Source organism: Stegodyphus dumicola, chromosome 9, assembly GCF_044657685.1.
Source record: "Stegodyphus dumicola isolate Sdum_Otavi_A_Nest chromosome 9, ASM4465768v1".
NCBI classification, from domain to species: Eukaryota; Metazoa; Arthropoda; class Arachnida; order Araneae; family Eresidae; genus Stegodyphus; species Stegodyphus dumicola.
Window position 1 is genome coordinate 89,544,028 of NC_140776.1, and position 22,169 is coordinate 89,566,196.

The 22,169-nt window shown below is 33.4% G+C and overlaps 2 protein-coding genes across 8 annotated transcripts in view; one reads left to right on the plus strand and one right to left on the minus strand.

Moving 5' to 3' along the window:
• LOC146995410 (uncharacterized) overlaps positions 1-7,871 on the plus strand; it is a 40,131-nt gene extending 32,260 nt beyond the window's left edge. The window contains exon 4 of the mRNA XM_085823111.1: positions 7,198-7,871. Within this exon, the coding sequence (XP_085679237.1) occupies positions 7,198-7,871 (674 nt within the window). The remainder of the gene's footprint in view (positions 1-7,197) is intronic.
• The window catches only part of LOC118188735 (uncharacterized), a 75,657-nt gene continuing 53,521 nt past the window's right edge, over positions 34-22,169 (minus strand). For all 7 annotated transcript variants that reach the window (XM_085823745.1, XM_035359229.2, XM_035359226.2 and 4 more), the window contains one exon: positions 34-15,970. In XM_085823745.1, coding sequence (XP_085679871.1) covers positions 14,377-15,582 — 1,206 coding nt within the window. In that variant the 5' untranslated portion in view covers positions 15,583-15,970 and the 3' untranslated portion in view covers positions 34-14,376. The remainder of the gene's footprint in view (positions 15,971-22,169) is intronic.

The following is a 22,169-nucleotide window of genomic DNA, read 5'->3' on the forward strand; positions in this document are numbered from 1 at the left end:
ACACAGATATGAAAAATAATTGTTTACTAATAATGAACATTTGAATGACTTTATTACAATAAAAAATTAATCTTAACATACATATGAAAGCTACACTATGTTACTGATAAAATTTTAAGTATATTTTAATACTTTGACGACATTTTGAAATATTTATTTTGGCTCCAGACATTTATTTTTCACACAATAACATGAAAATTATGGGAAAAAATACACTTTTATATTTACAAATCTTTTAACTTATTATAGCTTTTTAAACAATCTGTAAATAATTCTATAAAAAAATAAAAAGGGCCTTTTCCTGCCCTCATAAAAGTAAGGAAAGAAACTAATAATATTCACTCCATACATAGTTTGTTGTTATGCATTCTTTTTCAGAATTCAGTTTATTTTTCCTGTACTAGATGAAGAGAACCAAAAATAAATTAAATTTTGGAAGAAGACGAAAATTTCAGGAGGGGAAAAAATTCTAAGATCCCTCAGACTTTACAAATACTAAATACAAGCATATCTTCAAGGGGGGGGAATCATAAAAGGGGGGGGGGAAGGAGAAAAAAAAATTGCCTTGAGAAAATATATATTGGTATAAATCCGAGTTATTCTTTTCTTTTTTCTAGATACAAATTGTTAGTCGCTGGAATCAATGCTACAGGTATTCTATAACATATACGGCTTGATAATTTATAAAACTATAAGCTTGATATTTTATAAATATCAGAAGGAAATAATATATATATATATATATATGGACTTAAATTTAATTATTAATTTTAATTTATGATTATTCTCTAGGAAATGAAGAGCAAAAAATATTGTAAAATGAAACTTATTAAAAGTTAATACTTAAGAACACCGAGATAAAGCTATGGCAAAAATTACTTAGCCGAAATTTTGGAATGAATTTATTTCTAAATTTTTTGAATTTTTAAAGAATTTCATTCAAATAGGGCAAGGAGAAGAAAAAAAGATCATTCCTTATTTATTGTGGATCTTATGAATAAATACTTCAAAAGTTGACCTTCTTCCAGATCATCAATAATTAAATTTTGATATATCTTTATTCTTTTTTTATAAATTCCATTACAGTTCAAAACTAAGTATTTTGCCCATAGCTTTATCTCAGTATTCTAAAGTATCAACTTTTAATAAGCTTCATTTTACAATAGTTTTTGCTTCCCAGGAGATATTCGTAAATTAAAATTAAATATTTTAGCAATGATAGCTCTAGATTTTTACCTTTACAGTCTATTTATTTTTTATTTATTTATTCAAAGGTGTGATAGTAGGCATCAGGAAGATGAAAAATTACCAGGTGAGAAAACAAATGCTTTGATACTGATGTTTGGCCTGGTGCCTGCAATAATTTTTTTGTACTAGCACCTCATGTGAGGGAAACCTCAAGAGATACCGCAAATGGGTAAAAAAAAGGATTAAGCTTGTAATTAATAGTGTACAGTGATTTGCATTGGCGAAGTGATATGTATGTGTGATCAGTGAGACAGATTGTGTTTCTGGTCTATGAGACAGAAAATCTACTAAAGGAAAACTACAGCCAACGAATCAGGAAACAAAGATAGTGATTGTTGATTAGCCACCGTCAGTCACATGGATAGTCACTGTGAGCGCTGCTTGGAAAAAAAAAAAAAAAAAAAGCCTCATATGGAAGGAGCACTGTGGTCAAGAAGAAACCTTTTGTATTAGATACCTGTGGATACACTGAAGGATCTGACAGCATGGATAGCCATCACTAGAGCACACATCACCAGCACACCAGGTATGCTTAAACGTATCCAGTAATCCTTCATCCGTCAGTGTCGACTGTGCAATAACCTTCGCGGCCACAACATCGATGAATTCCTACAAAACTACCCACTGCATCGACTTCTTTCTGATGAACTGTGATGCACTGCAATCCTACTTTATGTCAAATATATTTTTATCTACTTATTACTGGCTCCTTTTGTTTCATTCAATGTCACACCCCTCATATCTACTTTTATGAATTTCTCATGGTTTGTGACACCATATTGTATGGCAATTTTTCCTCCTCTTGATGCCTATTATCACCTCTCTGAATTTGCCAGTCGGATTTGGAAACACCCTGTATTTAACATTAAACTATTTAAACAAGAGCTAAGAAAAGAGTAACTAGAAGACCATTTATGTTTTTTACTTATTTACCATATAAACACATACATAACATTTAATTCTTTAATCAAGAACTAAGAAAAGAGTAACTAAGTTGCTCTTTTCTTGGTTCTAGATGCAAATATTGAATGACTGAAATTATTGCTAATCAATCCATACATACAGCCACATAACCATAAAAACTTCACAAAGCATAATGACACTCAGATTAAAAATTTTAATAACTTATAAAAATATGCTTTACCAACATTTAACATTTAATACAGAAAGGGACATACAAATACATGTATATATGTATGCATATAAATGGAAGAAAATACATCTACACCTTAGCTTTAAAATAGCTTTATATTTTTTCAATTCTTTGTAGAATTGAAAAGATTGAACAATGAAAATTGAGCTTAATTTAATTCTTGTATAATTTCATCAAACAGTATGGCAGTATACATTCGAATATGAAAAACTGGGAGGTTTTTGTATTACATGGCGATGCAACTTCAAATATCAAATGCTTAATTTGAATTAATATACCAGTTTTAATATGATTTAAAAGTAAAATATATTAATGTGTAAAATAATGAATAAAATAATTCAGCAATGGGTTTGGTCTAACTTCTTTTATTTCATGCTAATGAAAACTCATGTAGAAAAGACATATTTTTATAATCATGGTTAAAATAAAATTAATATGCTTATAACCATGTGAATAAAATTAATAATGTTCCATTTACAAATTTTAAGCAACATAAAATGCATTTATCTATTAAACATTAATTTTCATAAAATGCTCAACAAATCTCTGCAACTTATTCAAACAAATTTTTTTAATAATTTTGAAAATTAAATAGGAAAATATGGAATTTTCACATTTTAAACTAATCCAAGAGATGACAATGTCATTCATTCACTTAAAACTTTTAAAAACTTGTCTCTAAATTTTCTTCTGACACTTCATTAGCAACACTTATGCGTTGCTGCACTCACCTTGGTAGAAATTGACAAATGTGTGTTCAGAATGTGTAAACTCTGGCAATCATGTATCACCATTTTCATATGCGTTTTTTGTCGTAATTCAAGTTTCAATGGTTTTATATAAAAAAAAAAGGGAGGGAGGCGATTTTTTTTTTACTTTAAACTTAATTTTAAAACATGCACTTGTGGAATTTGCCAGCTATGGAAAAACTTTAATGTAATTTCTACAGAAATACAGAATTTTGCTGCAAAATCTCTAAAGGAAACAATGAGAAGGTACATCTAATAGAAAGCTGGTATTGCTGAGTCTCTGCTGTTCTTCTTAAGCAAAAACAGATCACTATATACTTGGGAAAAACCAGTGTCCCCCCCAAAAAAAACTACAGAAAAATTTGGAGATGAATGCAAGTTATATATATTTTTTTAACAATTAAAATTTTATTTTAATTTGCTAAAGTATGTTGACTTTTCATATGTTAATGTTTGCCAACTTACAACAAATAGTCACAATATGGGCATTTTTCAAAAAGAAATGCAAAAACTATAAACTTACATCATTGCGCTAAGGTTGTTGCATTAATACACAAATATATGGTTATCAATATTTCTTTCTGATTTAGATTTAGAAAACCTAAATCCAGATAAATTAAATCGCAATTAAATGAACCTAAAATAGGTACTGTATTTCTTAGTGCTAAATGAACACTTAATCAATATTTAAATATAAGAATAAAAAATTTAACACAGATTTTGTAATATGCAGATAAATATTCGCAATATTCTCTCATGTATAAGTCGCACTTTTTTCACAAAAGAGCAGATGAAAATTAGGGGTTTGGAAACATGGATAATTAGAAATAGCTACATGCAAACATGTGGCTAAAGCAGCACATATTTACAATTCAGTATAAAATCCACTGTTGTTTGATGAATGGTACTTAGGACTGTACAAGTCTAATTGCAATTGTAGATACTTTGAAGGAAAGTGTTGGTTATGATTCAGATTTTAAACTACAAGTTATCTGATTCTCTAAGGAAAATGAGAAATGAAACTGCCACATGCCATTTTGATGTGGATGACTCTAGTGGTGGAAAAATCAGAAAAACTGAACTTCAAGGAACTAGTGACAAGTGAAGGCACTTTGTGAAAAATCACCAAAATATCCACAGCTGAAAGAGAATGTTTTATCTTAAATGAATGAGAAGAGTTCTGATTATACTGTAACTATTGATGTGATACACTTCCAAGCTCATGACGAAACTAGTAAGATGGTGCCTTTAACAATCTCAAAACGAAAAAAAAAAAATATTGTAGATCGTGGGCAGTCTTTCTATGGTTCACCAAAAATTTTTCTTTTTTTAATTAAAAAATCAATAAAGCTAAGTAAAAATCAATTGTGCGACTTATATATTCCCGAGAATACAGTATTTCATTATTAAAATTAATTTTTCATCAAAACTGATTAAAAAGAACTCTCTGAAACATGACACACCAGGAAGTTTTTGCACCTATCAGCAATGCGATTTCAAAAGCATGCTACTGATGAATTAAAATTTTGTTTCTTTATGACACATAAATTTGAATTAGTAATGTAATTATCACATAATTTTTTAATGCAGATTAAACTAATTTAACACTTTATTCATTAATTAAAATTTTTATTTTTATTTATTTATTTATTTTATTTTATTTTGGATAACTGCATTTAATAATATTATTTTCTTAAAATTTTATAGTGAATGAAAACCTATGCTGAGGAAAAGCTTTTACTAAAGTTTCACAAAATGCTCTACAGATCTTTAGTTTTCATTAAACAGCATAGCTGTCAACTTCAAATAAAATTTAATCACAAGAATTACACAGAAAATAACTCTAGATTAAACCAAACCTGCAAAGTCTGAGTTTTATTTAGCAATATTTTTTCTATTGAAAGAATGATCTACATTTAAATAAATTAAACACCGGGTGATGCAATGAAAAATCAGGGGTCTCCTGATTTAACTACGAAGCCTGGAAGCTCTAACCACACTATTTCAAAATAAATAAATAAAATTTAATCTCAATATATGTAACCGAGTTCATAGATATGTTATCTGCAGTACAGACTATAACAGATTGTAAAGGTTTATTTTATATTTACTCATGCTCACTTAATTAAATACATATATATATGCGTGTGCTGAAAAAGACGTAGCAATGTTGATGATGTAGAATGATGAATCCGTAATTAACAGCAAACTTGACATTCGAGGCAGATTAAATATTCATTTTTATTTCAGTTGACATTTGCAGCCACAATTTACTCTACTAGCGCCTATTCAAGAACATTTAAATTTTGATATTGTTTCAAAAAGAAGAGAACAAACGAAGTAACATATTAACATCGAGAAGGTTAACGCTCACTTTAAGTTGCTTATTAGGAGAAAGTTTCAGTTCTTGAAATTTTGAAGTTGAGTTCAGGTTTCGAACTTGCTACCTCATCAGCATTATGCAAGCCATGTGACATAAGACTGATCTAGAACTGATGCAGTCTAGGGAAGTTATTACTAGTTTTAGAATGGAGAGGGAGAATAAAGGGCTTTTGGTAGTTTAAATTAAAATTTTGAGATTTGCATATTTCTTAATAAATAAATTAGATGAACATCCAAAGACCAAATTATAAAGAATTTAATTAATATAAAAAGTTCAGATCACCATTTTAAAATTAGACAAAAAAAGCAATCTCAGTTTGGCATAGATTATGAATAAAACTCTACTGTTTTTTTAAATGCAAATGTGATATTTATTATCTTTCCTAAATACACAAAAGACAAATGTAATCATAAAATTTCTGCTCATGTTTTGAAAATTATACATAAATTTAAATCTTCACATAAGAAGAAACATGCATAACCTTTCTTTAAAATCAAGCATAGACAACTTTCATTTGAAAATTGCCAATTCTCTTTCTAGGTTTTCATTTATTGATCATAAATCTTGGTCTGAAACCAACAATGCTGCAAAAATCTCATGTTTCGAAATTCCAAAAGTTCACACCCCATCCATTCTGATAATCTTTTTAAAGTCAATACTAATCCTGTAATCAATATCTCTAATATTCTCTCTTTGAGATCAAAATACATAATTTCAATGTTTCATTAACACTCTTTAGTAAACATTCAGCTTCCCAAATTACCATTCCCACTGAAAAAACTTTTAATATGAGTAAAATTTCAAAACCACTGAAAGATTCAATCTGCCACTAATTTTAATAAAAAATTGTACTGAATTTTAATCAACACAAAAAGCTTTTGATGAAATTTATGCTGTCTAAACAGAATATTTTGAAAGCTGATAAGGGGTAGTGAGATTGCTGTCATGGATAAACACGCGTATGTTGATGGAGTCAAAGCAAAAATTCTTTAAGGTATTATCCTGCCGACTGTAAAAACTGGAAGAGATCTCACCAAAGTTGCATCAATTGTTCCTGTGGAATTCGGAGTTGCACTTTAACAGTAACTCTTCCAATAAAATACTCTCAGCTTTTCTGCAAAATCCACCAAATAGCCACTGTTATGGAAGAATATCACAAGCTTCAATTTTTTTTTTTCCTTTAAGAAGAGGCTTTAATCAATGTATATTATATTATCAGTCCCTGCAATTTTACCAGAAGCTTCATTTAGAATGCTTTCAGTATAAACTTTTCACATGTGATTATTCCAATCTATTCCTGTTTTGTCAGCCATATCCTAGTACTCCCCCAGGGGGAATGTGATCATTATTGTAGTCTTTTGTTTGACACTTGCGCGAGAGCCTTGTGGAATTCAAAGTGAGTTAGCTTGACCATCTCAGAAAGAACATCGGGTGCTGTACAGTACCATCTGAGTTTAAAAGTGGTCAACTAGCGGACATTTGCAATACGCATTCCAGCGTGGAAATACACCTTGTCATGGTCTGGGGGCTCCCTCGAAAGAGGGTCTAACGTATTTCCACTCGCCAAGTAGCAGGTCCGGTGTGAACTTTAGGGTACCGGACTTGTGAACAGCAGTCACTGCGTAAGTTGGGCTCATTAACGGTTCATGCAGTGGTCCCTTTAGTTAGGAACACAACCCCTACATGCTGTCTTGCGCCTAATTACAATTCAAGGCAAGATGGTTCGTCGAAAAGACACTGGGCAGAAACATCCGAAGAACAAAAGGAGGGTCCGGCGAGGAAGGCTCGACAAACAGATAGTGACGATACAGCTAGGTTGACACTGGAAGTTCAAACTTCCAATGTTGATTGTGTGCCGGAGGCACTTGAGTATATGGATGACTTGCTGGGCATCCTCACACACCATGAGATTGCTAAGAAACCTGCTAAAAGTATCAAAGAGTTGTTCGTTAAAGTTTTAAATGTAGTTTCAAACAAAAACCAGATAATAGTTAAATTACAAGGGCAGTTAGAGCAAACTGCAAACATCGAGAACTATATTAGAGGAGTAGTTGCCACCGCAAAAACCACTTATGCCAGCATGGCCAAAAGGGGTAGGTCAACGTCCAAAAACAGATCCAGAAGTAGACCGAAGAAGAATCCAGAGCATGTCACAATAGTCTATCCTAAGAAAGAGATGGCGTCCGAACAAGTGAAGGACAAGGTTACCAAATGCGTAGACAGCACAGATCAAAGTCGGAATACAGGCTGTAAAGAAAGTCAAGAAAGGTGGGATCCTGATGCAAGTGAACGAGAAAGAAGAACTAGACATTCTATAGGAAGCAATTCGAGAAAATAAGAAACTGAGGGATATAGTCGAAACTAAAAGACCCCAGAAGATACACCCGAAATTTATCATATACATTGTCGACAAAGACATTGAAAAAGGGGAGCTGATAGAAAAGCTAAAAATGCAAAACCAAGCCCTAGAAGAAGCAGAATTAGAAGTACTATTTTCAAAGAACGGCAGATTTGGAACCAACTGGGTCCTTTCCATAGACCCCACCAAGTTCAAAGAGATAATACGCCAGAAAAAGCTTAATATCCAATGGACAAGAAATAGTATTAGAGAATATATTAGGGTATCTCAATGCCTTAAATGCCTAGGCTTCAATCATTCAGCTAAAAACTGTACAGCCAATATGAGATGTACGAAGTGCGGCTCGGAGGAACACCAGCAAAAAGATTGCAAAGCTAAGAAAGCCAAATATGTAAACTGTTCGCAGTCAAATGAAAAATACAACACGGGATTTAATACGGATCACGGCAGTAGAGATAACGGATGTGCATGCTATCAAAAGGAACTTACAAAACTTAAGCAAAGAATAGATTATGGTTAATCACGCGATACTACAAATTAACCTACAGCACTCAAGGAATGCTATGATGTATCTAAGAGAATACCTAGAAAGTAAAAGCAATATTAAAATAGCATGCCTTCAGGAGCCATATCTGAGGGAAAATCAGCTCAGAGGCTTCCCAATAAATTATAAGAAATATTACGCAACTTCTAATGCTAAAACAGCAATCATAATTACGGACAGAGATGTTCCGACAATAGAACTCTTTAACCAGGACACTACTGTCACGGTCAAAATTGATTCCGACAATCCTTTTATAGTGATTTCGGCTTACCGTTCCCCAAACCAAGAAATAGAACTGACGCTGCTGAAATTAGAGCACTTTCTTCATATGCATGATCAAACACCGATAATCCTAGCGGGAGGTTTAAATGGGAAACACCCGATATGGGGCCCTACGCAATCAGACCCCCGAAGCTTGAAAATCTGCGACTTTGCAGCAGGCAACAGATCTCACGATCCTCAACTCGAATTGGCAAGTAATCGAAGATGCGAATCTCAGCGACCATAATTATATCAGTTACAAAGTAGAAAATGTCAGCTACTCAACAAATCTTATAGAAGACTAAACATCAGACACGTAAACTGGTTAAGTTCCGAGAAACGCTCTCTTCAAACTATGCTCTGCATCATAAGATAATTTTGATTAACGATATAAACAATTATATTAAGGTTAATACCCAGTTAATCAAAGATACCTATGAGGCAACCAAGAAGAAACATCCTTCGCAAAAACCACATCCTAGGAGTAATCCCTGGTGGAACACGCATCTAACAATCCAAAGGAACAAAGTCCGAGCACTTCGGAGAAGGTTCCAAAGAGCCCCACATGAGCAAAGAGCACACCTAAGGGAAATCTACAAACGAGGACAAGCCACCTATAGGAAAAGCCTTGTTCAAGGCTAAAAAATTGACCTGGGAAACATTCTGGGACAAACTACAGATATCTTCCCCCTTCGGTACATACTATGAAGTAGCCAAAGGCAAAAGTCTAGGACCCCTCAAACTGTGTGCAATCTCAAAGGACGATGGAACCCATACGTCTACCATAGTAGACACGATCTCTGAGATAATCTCATACCACTTCCCAGAGGACTCTGAAATAAGCAATGACACCCAACCTCAACAAGTTAGGCAAAGAACTCTACATCCGCCTAGCACACCAGACGACCTCCCCTTTACAAAAGAGGAAGTCAGAAAGGTAATTGAGAACACGACACGTGGAAAAGCACCATGCTTAGATAATTTAAGTACAGACTTAATAGAAGAATTAAGGTTGGTAAATGCCCAAGACCTTACAGATCTCTTCAACGCATGCCTTAAGAAAGGTTACTTCCCCAAAACAAGGAAGGAGGCAGAGCTAGTACTTTTCCATAAAGAAGGAAAGGATAAACTGAAACCCAATGCATACCGACCCATCTGTCTCTTGTCGGCATGGGGGAAAGTATTGGACAAATTGATAACCCAAAGATTGAACCATCACTTAGAAAGTAACCAACTCCTAAACCAAACCCAGTTTGGCTTCAGCAAAGGCAAGAGCACAATCGATGCATTAGAAAATCTAATTAAAAGGATCGAGGAGAACTGGCAAACCAAAGTGCACACCTGCATTATATCTCTGGACATCACCTCAGCCTTCAACCGGCTGTGGTGGCCGACGATAAAGTACCAACTGACGCAACTTAATTGCCCATGGAATCTCTATTGACTAATAAGCAGCTATCCAAACAATAGGAAAGTGATGTACAGAGACGGTACCAAGATCACTAAATCTTACAATAAAGGAGTGCCGCAAGGCTCTAATATCGGGCCGATTTTACGGAACTTAGTCGCCAACACGGCACTAAATCTAGACTTCAAAGACACCGCCTATATCCAGGCATATGCAGATGACTTCATCTTAGTCATCAATGGAGGAAACCGCACAACAATAGAAAGGAAAGCCCACAGGGCACTTCATACAGATCATAACAGAATGGAGTCACGCCCACAAACTAAAATTCAGTATCGAAAAAACCAAAATGATGATTATCCCAAAAGGCAACAAACTGATAAGCAACCCCCCAAGGATAAAATGGCAAGGCCATCCATTAAGAAGACAAGATACGATCAAGTATCTAGGGTTCACCATCGACAAGAAGCTCATGTGGATTCCCCACCTAACCGAAATCAGAGACAAGACGAGTAAGTACTCTTCTAAACAATCTGAACCACATAGTAGATTCAAACTGGAATCTAAAGGGTAGATTACTAAAAGACCTCTATCAAAGGGGCATTGAAAGAATGATATTATACGGATGTCAAATTTGGATGACTGGTACAGTCAGAATACAGCAGAAGCTCCAACAAATACAGCGGATTATCCTACTAAAGCTGACTAAAGCATTTACTACGACACCCACCACAGCCCTACAGGTGCTAGCAGGCACCCTGCCGCTCGACCTCAAGGCCGAAGGAGAACGTTGTATTTATCGCCTTACTCGTGGAAAGCAAGTCCACAGAATCCTGGACACTGAGATAGATGATCTTTGCATTAAGCCAATATCCTATACCCACTCAACACACCCGGCAAAAGTTAAAAACTTCAACTGGACGAAGACACTCCCGACAGGAAAATCTCTAGAGATCTTTTCCGATGGATCAAAGATTCACGACAAAGTCGGCGTGGCTTTCATCGCCCTCCATAACAAGGAGCCACTTTATAAAGCAGCTAAAAGACTGAGCGATCACGCCACTGTGTTTCAAGCAGAGTCGAGAGCCTTAAAAGACATCGCCCTCTGGGCCAAACAGTTCAACTCTATAGAAATTAACTTCTACACCGATAGTATGAGTGTCCTCCAAAGTCTGAATAAAGCTGGGGTCATCCCAGTTCACATAGCAGCACTAAAGGAAATCTTGGCAACGCTAGGGGACTCTCTCCACTGGATCAGAAGGCCACCAAGGCACCGCAGGGAACGAATATGCCAACAGACTAGCGAAAGAGGCAACGGACTACCATACTCCAGACTGCCCCACTCCACTCTCAGAAGATGCCGCTAAGCAGAAGCTATTACAGATCCTCTTAGACTACTTGCAAGATAGATGGAATACTGCAGATACAGGACGTTTTACCCACTCCATCTTCCCACAAGTGAAGCTAAAAAGACTCAAGTCGGACTTCTACTGCCTCCGAGTCTTACGAACCACGGACGTTTCCCGAGCTATTTTTCCACTGCAAACTGAGCTGCACCTGCGGATCCACAGCTACGGAAGCAGATGCACGCCATTACCTAACTGCTTGCCCTCTGACAAAAGACTTGCGAGCAAAGCACTTCTCCTCCCTGGGACAAGACCCGAGTCTGAACAAGATCTTCACCGACTTCTATGGACAAAGATGCGCCCGTGCTATCATCAGATTTGTTAACGATCATCAAAGAGATATCATAATTGAAAGCTACACTAGGTTTTAAAATTACCTGAAGTGTGTAACTGGCAGCTTGCCAAATGTAAATAATGTAAATACCGTATTTACGCGAATCTAATGCGCATCGTTTTTGGCCAAATGTAGTATTCAAAATTGGGGTGCGCATTAGATTCGAGTGCAAAGTTCGCCGATGACGTCAACCAAATTTCTCGACTGCATTTACCGCTACATTTATCGTTGACACATTATTGCATAGAGATTATTACATAGGATACAAACTGCAGAGTACGTAGTCACGAAATGGAGGGCAAACAGAGAAGAATGTCATATGACGCTACCTTCAAACGTAAAGTAATTCTTTATGCTGAAAAAAATGGCAATAGAAAGGCAGGGAGAGAGTTCATGATATGCCTCGTAACTACACCATTACGGAGAAGGGGACTAAGGAAGTTATCATCAAAACTTCGGGATGTGAAAAACAACGCGTAACAGTGATTCTGGCAATAACAGCAGACGGGTGCAAACTTCCCCCTTTCTTAACCTTCAAACGGAAAACATGCCGCTAGATAGAAATGTTACGATTTTTTCATGTTCATATTTTACGATAGGTACCGTATATACGGTAGTGCTAATTAACAATGATTGTTTCACATGACACTAGCCCACTAGTAGGTTAATTCTATGTTCTGCTACTTTATGTATAAATCCATTGTTGTATAAAATATGGTATCTAAATTTAAATAAAATTATCATACCATTAATTGATAGTTTATATACAAATCCATTGTTGCATAAAATAAGATTCAATAAATTCCTCATATCATTGATGCGCATTACATTCGCCGACAAACAATTTTTTTATTATTTAAAGTTTTAAAATGGGGATGCGCGTTAGATTCGATCGCGCATTAGATTCGCATAAATACGGTAGTTTAAACACAAACTAACATCCTTATTACTAATTAATACTAACAGCTTTTGTCTTAAAATAATATCTAATTTTTGTAAACTAAGTTAACATTAATATTGTTCAAATAAATATAGCTGGAAAAGAAAAAGCAGCTAAAGATAAACACGCAACGACCAGAGTGATTTTACTCGACCTGTAGTGCCCAATGAGAGGCAGAGCAGGCTGTAATAAATTATTATTATTATATCCTAGTACTGTTTCACCCTTTCAACGGATGTTAATTCTTCAACTAGCTGTAAATGAAAAAAAGTCCAGTTGTCAAAAATGTGATTACACTCTTTTTTCAAAATACTAGGTAAAACTATGGCATAATAACAGTCAATTTATATCCTTATTCATAAATACAAAAGGTGACTTATCGAAAATCTGTCAGGGGTACATTAAACTAAAGTGCAGATATTATGTGTGTGTATTGCGACGGCACATTTATCCATAATTACCCCTAAATCGTGCTACTTAGTGACAATTTGACAGTCGACAGGATAATACTTTAGTATCTTTTATTTTGTTTCCAAAGAAGACTGACCCGTGTCTGATCACTTTTGAAATCAATAGTTTTATTCACAATTTACACCATGCAAAGGTTATTTTCCTGTCTAATTTAAAGTTTTACATGTGCATATTTCTTTCCCAACTTAGTTCAAATGAAATTTTATTTAATAAAACCATAATTAAACATTTTATCAATGAAAAATTCAAATCTAAGGCATTTTTATAAATTATTAGTTTATGCTTTGTATATATATGAGTAAGTTATATAAAAGTTATACAAAGATATGTTACATAACCCAAAAATACAACTGCACTATGAAGAAAAATGTTGAAAGAAGCCGGCATGTTCATACAGGAGTAAGAGTGAAAGAAAAGAATATTATATAGGTTATAACCTGCTTCTGATCAGACGTGAAAACTATTAAACAACTGCAATATAAATATTTTAATTTAGCACCTAATATAAGACATTTGGTACAAGCCATATATATTTCAAATAGTAACAATTTCTTCAAGAAAAAAATACAAAAATACAACCATAACCATATAAAAATTTCCCACTAATTCCTACATACACAATAAGAAAACAAATTATACATTAATTTATAACTTATATTCAGTGTGCATAGTTGTATATCATACATACTACATACACCGTACATGAAAATACATATCGGAAAAGTAGAACAATTTCGTATTTAAATTTTCAATACAAGAACAAATTCAAATAAATAATCCAAATACGTGTTTACTTTACAATTTAAAAACTCATAATTGCTCTTACAATACGTCAAAAGCTATTGTCACACTTCAGTTTCTTTATTAAACAACTATACATGTGGCTCAACAAGTATCATTTTGCAACAAATTGCTTATGATGAGTTGCTCCCTTTTACCTTAGACAGTAAATGCTTGAAAAAAACTGCACTCATTTGAATCAAGAACATATTGTGCTTCCAAAACAATTGATGAGAAATTAATAACCTGAAGGCTTCCTTATTTTTGCTTTAAAAAAGGCATCTAAAGAGCTATTACAGTAGCATACACCCACATCAATATCAGTCTCATTGCATATATATTAATAATTTGTATGGGAAAGCTCTAGGTGCTCCATTAAATTATTTCGAATATAAAATTTTTTTTCACACCACTTGCACGAAAATAACATCTTCTTCATATGGGAATTTCTGTGAACTTTTAAACTGCGGTTAGATAAAAACCGTTTGTCACAAATTCCACACTTATAGCTTTTTATAACAATACGTACATGTGAATGGTAACGAACAAGACAAATACTTGTAAAGATTTTACTACATGTTAAACATCGATATCTTCCTTTTCCCAAATGCACATTTCTGTGATCAATAACCGACTTCAATGATGTAAATTTTTCATTACAAACCACACAAGCAAAACAAATTGATATTTTTTGTTTTACAGGGTAATGTTTACTATCCAGCAAATCAGATGAATAAGAGTCTGATTTTACATGCTTATTTTTCTTATGCATGCTTAAAAAAATTTTTCTTTTATATTTAGCACCACATAAATTACAAAAATAAGTCTCTGTCTCTGGCTGATTTATTGCATAAGAGTACAAATTTGCAGCAGATGTAAAAAATTGATCATTACAGAAATATGAACCTAACCTGATGTGCGATAACATATGTTTACAGGCATTATGCTTTGTAATATGCTCCCCATGAAACCCGCAAATTAAACACTCATTTTCCAGAAAATACTTCACTAAGGGTAACAAGAGTTTTCTCCGCTTATTCTGATCATCTGCAGGTTTATGATCATTCACATCTGCCGGTTTACAGGCAGTCATTTTTTTAAGCTGCTCCAAATCATCATCGAGTTTGTTGTCACAATTAACATTGCTTCCAGAACCTTCAATTTTAGTTTTACCATTGCTCAAAATATTCTGCTCAAATATTTCATGCTTGGATATACTATTGGGTATTGTAAGAGCAAATTCTTCACCAGTACATTCTTTGTTCAGAGTATCCTGAACAGAATTCAGATTTGTTATACAAATCAAGCCTGGAATCCTTTCACAAGTAGCAGCAATTTCCTCATGAATATTTTTTCCAGAAAATTTCAGTTTTCGAGGACAGAATGTGGACTGTATAACAAAATGCTGACCATTTCGAGGATCTACAAAAGACAAAGTTTGAACTTTACTTGGATGGCCAAAGTCATCTGGAGTTACTAGGTTGGAAAAATCTTCAGGCAATACACTTGTTGGCAAAATACGATTAATTACTTGTAGTACTGACATATTTACCCTATAAGTGTACTTGAAAGTCTAGCAATTAATTGAGAGATTCTTACTGTTATATCAACATAAAAGAAAATTCATAAATGCTGCATATCTATATGTAAAATAATCTTTTTCTTAATATATTATACAGTTACACAATGAGTTTATTTTTGGAGTTTTATAATAAATATATCAGATCAAAAATCTTTTTTTTTTTTTTTTCCTTTTTTGTGGTATATATGTAAGATTTTAAAAATTTAACTTCTGAAGGCTTAAATGCTTCGAAGTAACACAGCATGAACTTGGGCACTTGATTTTTGCAATACAGATTCACAGAAGAACAAACAATTTATTTTTCCGTTCTGTAATTTCAAATCAAACAGTGTAGTCTTCGGCCTTTTTATTCCTTAAACAAGGAAATAAAAATTAGTATATTTTATATTTTACATGGTTACATAATAACAAAAAATTATAATACATAACTGCAAAGCACAGATAAAATCTTCTGAACTATTAGTTACGACCTAAGCAGTACAAAACTGGCTTTACTTTCTTTTAAATATTTATTATGTAAAAAAAGTAAATTTCTATATAATACAACATTTAAATAGTTCTTTCAAATTACAAAATTTATTAGATTTCAAAGAACATCATAACTCTTCAGTACCATCAACAATGAAAAACTGATCTGTTACTTATTATTTCCTTCTAAATCAATATTTGAGATTGATAATCATATTTCCATGCCATCAATATTTGCAACTTAATATTACAATTTGGCATTTAAAGTTTGATTTTATGAAACTATCACATTTTATATTGTTTCCAAAGCTATTAAGGACACTGGAAATTGAACATTTTGTAAATGAACCAAATGGAAAAGGGAGGGAAAAAAGAAAGCAATTGATTGTTAAGTGCTATAAAATTTAGAAAAAAAAAAAAAAAATTTAAGACATGACCCTTTTTTTATACCAGGTATCTTAGAATTATACATTTTATAGAACTTTTATTTTTTACATTACAGAACTTTTTATATGGGAAGGAGAGAGTTAAACTTTAGATATTTATTTGAAATTTTGTCCAAAAAAAATCTTCCCGTGCACGCGGCTCTGTGCAATTTGAGTTTGAGACCACTGTTTTACCTTAAAGCAATTCATATAATTTTCAAACTAATTTAGATTCAAAAGGAACTATGGAACTAATGAAATAATGTAATTATTAAAATATGCAAGTACTATTAATAAATGTGATTAGAAATGTAAATATAATTAATCACTTGTAAAACTGACATATTTATCCAATAAAGATGCATACTTGAAGTACAGCAATTACTTGAGAGACTGATTATTATATCAACATGAAAGAAAATTCATAAACAGCAAATCTGTAAAGAAATATACAAAAAGTATATGAAACATCTATACAAAATAACAAAAGCCCTCGACTTAAGACAGCCCAACTAAGACAACTCACTACTACTAGTCAAATATGAAAATTAAAAATTTTTTAATTTATGCTTACCACCACCATGTACTACTATTTTTATACTTACAGCACAGTATGACCATTAAAACAACACTGCACTGATCTTTGCTGATGATTATTTGCTTGTTATAGAACTACATATTTTGAATATGTATTTAATACAAAATGACATGAAGCAGTTACTTTATAATTCAACAGCCTCTTGTTCTTTTCAAAATTTTAACAAAAATACAGATGTGACTACCATCTTATGCAACAGACTGAACCCACGGCCATATAGGGTAGCTGAAGGGGCTACAACCCCCCTCCGGAACTGAAGTTTCAGTTTATAAAATAGGATCAGTTATAGAAACACTGGTTTAAGATAAATGATTTAATAAGTAACAATTACTCATTTGTCATTATTAGTTAAAGATACTATTAGTTATTTTATAAAATATGTATGTACAAAGTTTATATATATGCATATTACTAAAAACATCACCGTATATTAGTTCAGAAATGTTATGTAATGCTATACATGTATATGCATTTGTAAACAATTTTATGATAAATAAAAGCCTCATCTATAAAAATATTATCAAAGATATCACAAACAAAATTTCTTCAAATAACTTTACAAAGAGGTGAGTTTGTCATATTAAAAATGATAAGTGCCAGTTCCAAATTGTTGCCATAGAGTGCATAAAAATAGAACAGATACTGATGAATGCCCCAGAACTGAATACAGTACAAAGTCCGAGATCCGGACTCTTCGGGATTTGGGAATTCCGGATTTGGGATTTTTCCGGATATTAGATCATTAGTTTAAATCTAGTAAGATGACATGTTGAAATTATAAAATTTAAAATATTAAATCATGATTTATGAAATAATGAAGCATTTATGATCTAAAGGATATCAAAAATTACAAAAAAGCTTAATATTTATTTGTTTACTTTATTAAACATTTCTTTCCATTTAAGTTGTTTAAGTTGCTTCATTTTTTTGTACTAATATTTTCACTTTAATTCTACAGACAGACATAATTTCTTGTTCAGTTACAAAGTTCCATAGTTCAAGTCCTGTAGTTGCTGTGTCAAGCATTCTAAGTTGTCAATCGAAATTTGTTTGTATTCAATAACTTCTCTGACACTTTCTTCACTATCAGTAGCCGTATTTTCTGGACCTAGAACCATATTACAGATTTTTCGTCCATTACTTGATTGATGCTTGGGGTTTCATTGCAATAAAAAATTTCTGTTATATCATCTTCATTGATTATCGCTTCACTACATTTCTTTGCTACATTTACTTGGAAAATTTCACTTCTGGTTTGCGATATCTGAAAACCTTAAAATCCGTGGTTATTATCTTCATCATCCTACCATGAAATTTGGTAGCTGGCCATAAATTATGCCAAGAACTTTTGAAAGTATTTGGAGATACATCCTCAGGTGGTCTTGCGATGCTCCATACAACAGATTTTATGGTAAAATATTTTTTTAATTCTTGCATAGTCTTGCCATTATTCAAGAAATTTAGCATGGATTTGAAAAATGCTACTTTATATTTGCCTTTCAGCATGTGCACTATTCTGATATCCATAGGCTCGATGATGGACAAACAGTTTGAAGAAAAGAATAATATGGATACATTATCTTTCATTAAAACTTATTAGAAGTGTGAGCTGAACAGTCATCTATACATTCAGGGCAATTTTTGCGTCATTAGGTAAACTAACCGAATTCAAATATTGCTGAGCCTTGGGTATGAGATGATTTTCAAACCAATCATTCATTAACACTTGTGTTAACCATGCTGTATTATTTGCACGTTATATAAAAAGTAAAATCTTAACTCCTTTCAATGGTTGAGGTCATGTATTTTTCCAATTATGAAAAGTTCCCGCTTGCGTGTTCCTGCAGCATTTGTGAATGCTAAAATTATTAGTCTTGCTTTCGAATCTTTGACACCAGGTCGAGCCTTTTCTGTAGAGGTTGCCAAGGTGTTTTATGGCCACAAAAGACTAGTTTTATCAGTTTTCCTACTGAGTTAAATGAATTCATCTGCAAATACAGTCAAAAGTCGTTAATCCGGACTCGTCGAGTCTTCGGCGATTCCGGATTATCGATTTTTCCGGATTACAGATGATCAGTTTAAATCTGGCAAGATGGCATGCAGAAATTATAAAATTTAAAATATGAAACCGTAATTTATGAAATAAAGAACAATTATGATCTAAAGGGTACCAAAATTTACAAAAAAAAAAAGCTTAATATTTATTTGTTTACTTTATTAAACATTTCTTTCAATGTAAGTTAAGTTGCTTTGTTTTATGCAATAATACTTTCTCTTTAATTCTATAAACAGACATAATTTCTTGTTCAGTTACAAAGTTCCGCTGTTCAAGTCCTATAATTGCTGTGCCGAGAATACCGACTAACTTGTCAATCGAAATTTTTTCGTTTTCAATAACCTCTGTGTCACTTTCTTCACTATCGGAAGTGAATTATAATGACGAGGAATTTGATTTAAATCATATCAAAGACAGAGTACATCGAGATGAAATACTACATTTAGTAAGAAATTATAAGCCAAATAAAATAAAAACATCTTCCCTGAAGATAAGGATAGTGCTGACAGATCAACTTCCAATTCTTTGCGCGCCGTGGGGTCACCCCCCTTCCCCTGACGCAGAGCAGCATGAAATTGATAAACAGATTTCAGAATGGTTAGAGAAACAAAGGATATGCCTTTATCCATTTTTTGGAGCAATTCCACTTTTTATTGGATGGACATCGAAAAATATTTTCGCTTTGTAGATAGATCCTTTGGGAGCTCCAGCATCGGAAATTCTATTTGGCATAATTGAAAGTTCAAGCTTACTTTTATAAAATTGCTCTAACAGTCTGCAAAAAATAATAAGCCGGATCCAATTCGAAGATTAAGGAACAACGCAGTCTGCAAAATTAACTGAAATAGATAATTAGATAATTTTAGCTTATACCGTCCGTCATACATTAAACACGCTTGCGTAAACGTATTATGCTCATGTGCACACGTATATGCGCAGCCGTAAAGGTCTTACGTGCATGCCTAAATGCCTATGCGTCAACGTGACGCATGCGCAGAAAGTTTGTAGCTTTGAGGTCCGGATTAACAACTTTTGACTGTATATAATACTGGAATATAAATTATAACAATGAAAACTTAAAGATGAAATAAAAAATACAGGGTAAGTGAATGCCCCAATTTCACAGGTGTACTACACAAAATGTAATAAGCATATTCATTAAAAATGTACGTATAATGCAGACATAATAAAGTTTTGGAACAAATGCCAATATATGGCGCTGGAAGTCCGATCATCATCAGCTTTTCTGCAAAAACAAAATGAGGGAGAAAAACAATGCCTTCATAAAATGGTGACACAAGTGAAAAAATGATTTGTATGCTTGAGTCTCATGTTAGCAAGTCTACTGTCATTCTTCAGTGACAGTTCTGAACAAAATACAGACAGAAAGTGCCATATCATAAGATCAATTCATCACTGGCATGCAAAATTGGTGACAAGAGACAGGCTGCATTTGTGAAGGAAAATCAAGTAGTGATAAGCCCTCAAAAACCGACATATTAAGCTGGATGAGAACCAGGAGTAGCCGAGAAAACTGTGTGGAGAGTTCTTAGCAGGCATTTGCAAATGAAACTGTATCATTTGCAGTTGGTGCAACATATGAAATCCGAAGATCTGCCATATTCATTCTCTCTCTTTGAGACACTTTTGACACGCATGGAGTATGACGAATTTTTGAAGAGGTTTAGTGATGAATCAACTTTTCTCATTTTTGGATTAGTAAATAAGGATAACATGAGAATCTGGGGTACTGAACATCCACATGTGCCAGTGCAATACCAACATGATTTTCCCTATGGTTAACATGTTTTGTGCAATATCCCATGAAACTATCTACGGTCTGTTCTTTTTTCCCCGAAACCAACGTGACAGGAGGAGTGTACCTTAATACGATCAAATTATGGCTTCTGCCACAGCTAAAAGAAGATATGCCAACCTGTATTCTGTAGCAGGATGGTGTACTACCACATTTTATGACTGAAACGCAGAACCAACTCAGTAACACGTTACCACAACGGCATATCTACTGCAAACAATGTACTCTTGCCTTGGCCACTATAATCTCCAGATCTACCCTCATGCGATTTTTCCTAAGGGGGATTGTAAATGATCGCGTGTATGTGCCTCAAGGTCCAACAACCATGACTGATTTGAAAGTCAGCATCACAGCTTCTATTGCTAGCATTGATAGACAGACATGCTGCATGAAGTTTGGCAAGAATTACATTTCATGCTTGATGTACGACGTATAACAAAAAGGTGCACATATCAAACATTTATAAGGAGTACATTCAAAACTTGCTTATATTACCTCTGCATCTATGGACATTTTTAATGAATACATTTATTACATTTTGCATAGTACACCCATTAAACTGGGGCATTCATTTTGACTTAACCTTATATAACAGGGGTGGCCAACCTGCGTTCTTTGAAGGATTATTTGTGGCTCTTGATAAATGTACCCGAGTTTTTTTTTTTCATTTTTGTGTTATTATATTTTTAAAAATATTATCGTTCCGTATGTGTTTCAAAATACTGACAACAAATATGAAAGACTAAGTGAAATGTTGTAAGAAATTTCATTTCGTCCAAGTTGAGAATATGACTCATCGAAAACTGCACGAACGAACATAAACAGTGGTGTAACAATTCCGTTCATCGGATTTTCTTCCCCTTCGAATGCCTCATGAATTATTAGAAACATATGGGAGTCAAGGCCTTGTCCGGCCGATTGCTTCTCGATGAATGACGATCTACGTAATCGACAGACTCCAGATGGATTTTGAATTTGTAAACTTTCATTACAATGGACAGACAGTTGACACTGTGCTCTGGAGGAAACAATTTGTATCACTCTTGCTATGGATATAATTTATAATCTGAAATTTTTGGTAAGTTAACTATAAATTTGTTTCGTAGTATGCAACATGCATTGTTACTGTTTTAATAACAAAAAACTTGTATTTTCTAAATTTCTTTATTTATTTCCAGTTCTTTTTAA